The 2,119-nt window shown below is 35.3% G+C and overlaps 1 protein-coding gene across 1 annotated transcript; it reads right to left on the minus strand.

Annotated features, from left to right (window-relative positions):
- Positions 1 to 644: 644 nt before the first annotated feature.
- Positions 645 to 1,834, minus strand: LOC105816671 (natural killer cells antigen CD94-like). The gene is made up of 2 exons (XM_012652158.1): positions 1,571 to 1,834; positions 645 to 765 (listed from the first exon to the last, which is right to left on the minus strand). Exons 1-2 carry the CDS (start codon positions 1,696 to 1,698, stop codon positions 645 to 647), a joined length of 249 nt encoding a protein of 82 aa, XP_012507612.1. The 5' UTR covers positions 1,699 to 1,834.
- Between the last annotated feature and the right edge of the window lie 285 nt (positions 1,835 to 2,119).

Raw genomic sequence — 2,119 nt, forward strand, 5'->3', positions numbered from 1 at the left:
GTATTAGACACATAACTTTTAGAAAAGGGAATAAGATTATCATTGTCCATGTAAGTGACTCCTTCACTGAAGCACAAGCATACAAGTGTGTTCTTCTCTGAAGCAGGTGGCAAATGGAAGAAAATTGTCATACAGCACTTTCAGCTCCAAATTAAAACATATAGATAAACAGATATCAATGAAGAACATTAACATCATTGTTACTTCCAGAAAAGTGAGGTGAGATGGCAACTTCCCAATTTAGTGTGTCATACAAAGGACTGACGTGATGTTGACACATATATTACTTAGTGTGAATTAAATTTTATTTAAATTTCTGCCAAGAGAATTTATAAAGATGTAAATAAAACCACACAGATGTGCCCTAAAACTACATGCAATTTTGTATGAACCATATACATTAAAATGCATCAAAATATTCATAAATTTCTTTAGTTTGTACTTTATAATTTCAGGTATAGGTGTATAAATTTCATCAATTTGAAAACACATGTCTTCAAATATATGAAAATTGTATGGAGATAGTTTGAAACATTTTACAGAACTAAGAAATAGATAATGATTAATAGTAACAATATGAGGTAAAAATACTATTCGTAGTAATCCTGGATCCATAGACCCCACCTCTCTGTCCCAAGAAGCACTTAAATAAGCTGTTGTTTACAGATGTAACGATTCTCTCTTTCACACAGTTCATCCATAGCACCGTTCATTGGCTCATACACTATGCATTTCTTTGGGTCTGGAGTTTCAAGTGATGAAAATCTGTAATTCATAAAAAATGTTAACATGTGGGAAAAAGGAAGTGAGATGTTCTGGGATGATCTTTGTATTAAACTATAGAATTTTAAAAGCATTTAAGTAAGATATTAACATGTTGAATCACTATTGTTTTCTTTGAATAACCACAGCTCTCATGATTCTAGAGTACAATACCATAAAACACTCAGTTCTTCCCTTACTAATCAGTAGCATTGAGGCCAGGGAGTTTTTGGTATTTGCTGTTGTCATTAACAGATTTGATGTATCAAATGCTTTACCTCTATTTTAAGATGTATCTGCTGATCTAGCCTAGGGAAACAAACCAGAGCATAAACTTTGACATTGTATGATGCTGCAAATCCCACATTTATGAATGACAATGAGATTCAAAGTTTACAAATATACAGAAAATAAGCCCAGGATATTTAAAAGATGAGGGGATGCTGAAAATATTGGGCTCCACCAGAATAAAGAGAATAATGGATATACCGTTTTCTCTGGCTGCCGCTGTGTATGTGAGCATCTATCTGTACAGGTACATACACCTCCAAGTACGGTACTAAGACAAAATAAAGCATATGGCAAAAGTTCTTTCATGATGACAAGCTCACCAACTTTCATGACATTCGTGCATAAACTCGGATATTCTAGGTGGAGCCAATATTGCTATTCGGTCGCACTTTCTCTTTTTTCTGTGTTCTCATGGCCTCGGTACATGATTATAGCTTCAGTGCTCCTGGATGCTACCTTCCGTTGTCAGATCTCAGGCTAAATTCACAAAGACCAAAAACGTCTCCTAGAAACTTACAGATCCCAGGAAAAAGCAGAGCCATTCTCCCACCTCCAGTCCCCACTTTCTTCATTATAGGAGAGTCCGATCCAGTAATATTGTTGACTGGAGTGCATAAAACCCTGCTTGGAGTCAGAGACAAACATATTAAACTGAATTTAATCTGTTCTGGTTATAGCATACTTTTGACAACATCAGTGTTGAGAATAAGATTCAGCCTGCCTGTCACACAAACAAATGATTTTTAACTGCTAATTTAGTAGGTGTAGTCACATCCTCAAATTTCTCATTGATCAGGGCCACAAAATCTCCTTCTTGAAGGACTGAGAAACCTCATAAAGGGAGATAGTTTTCATGGTACATTTCCTTCACAGCAGGTCAATGATCAAATGTGACCCCAAATTAGCAGTAACTTAAAAGGATAAATTTCATAGGTACGATCTAGACTCAGCACAGATGTTAGATGCAGCTGGAGAAATTTTCCACTTTTTCTTAGGAACTGGGTAATTTTTATGATTTTATCGTCCATATTGGTTTCATATTATATCCCAGAAAGATGACAAAAGC

This window comes from Propithecus coquereli, unplaced genomic scaffold (assembly GCF_000956105.1).
Source record: "Propithecus coquereli isolate 6110/MARCELLA unplaced genomic scaffold, Pcoq_1.0 Scaffold380, whole genome shotgun sequence".
In the NCBI taxonomy this organism is placed as follows: Eukaryota; Metazoa; Chordata; class Mammalia; order Primates; family Indriidae; genus Propithecus; species Propithecus coquereli.

What these genes read in the sequence shown, in the direction of transcription:
- LOC105816671 (XM_012652158.1), bottom strand. Translation starts at nt 1,698, where the DNA reads ATGTTTGTCTCTGACTCCAAGCAGGGTTTTATGCACTCCAGTCAACAA. An exon ending in TCTGCTTTTTCCTGGGATCT is followed by an intron (nt 766 to 1,570) that starts GTAAGTTTCTAG and finishes TATGAATTACAG; the next exon opens with ATTTTCATCACTTGAAACTC.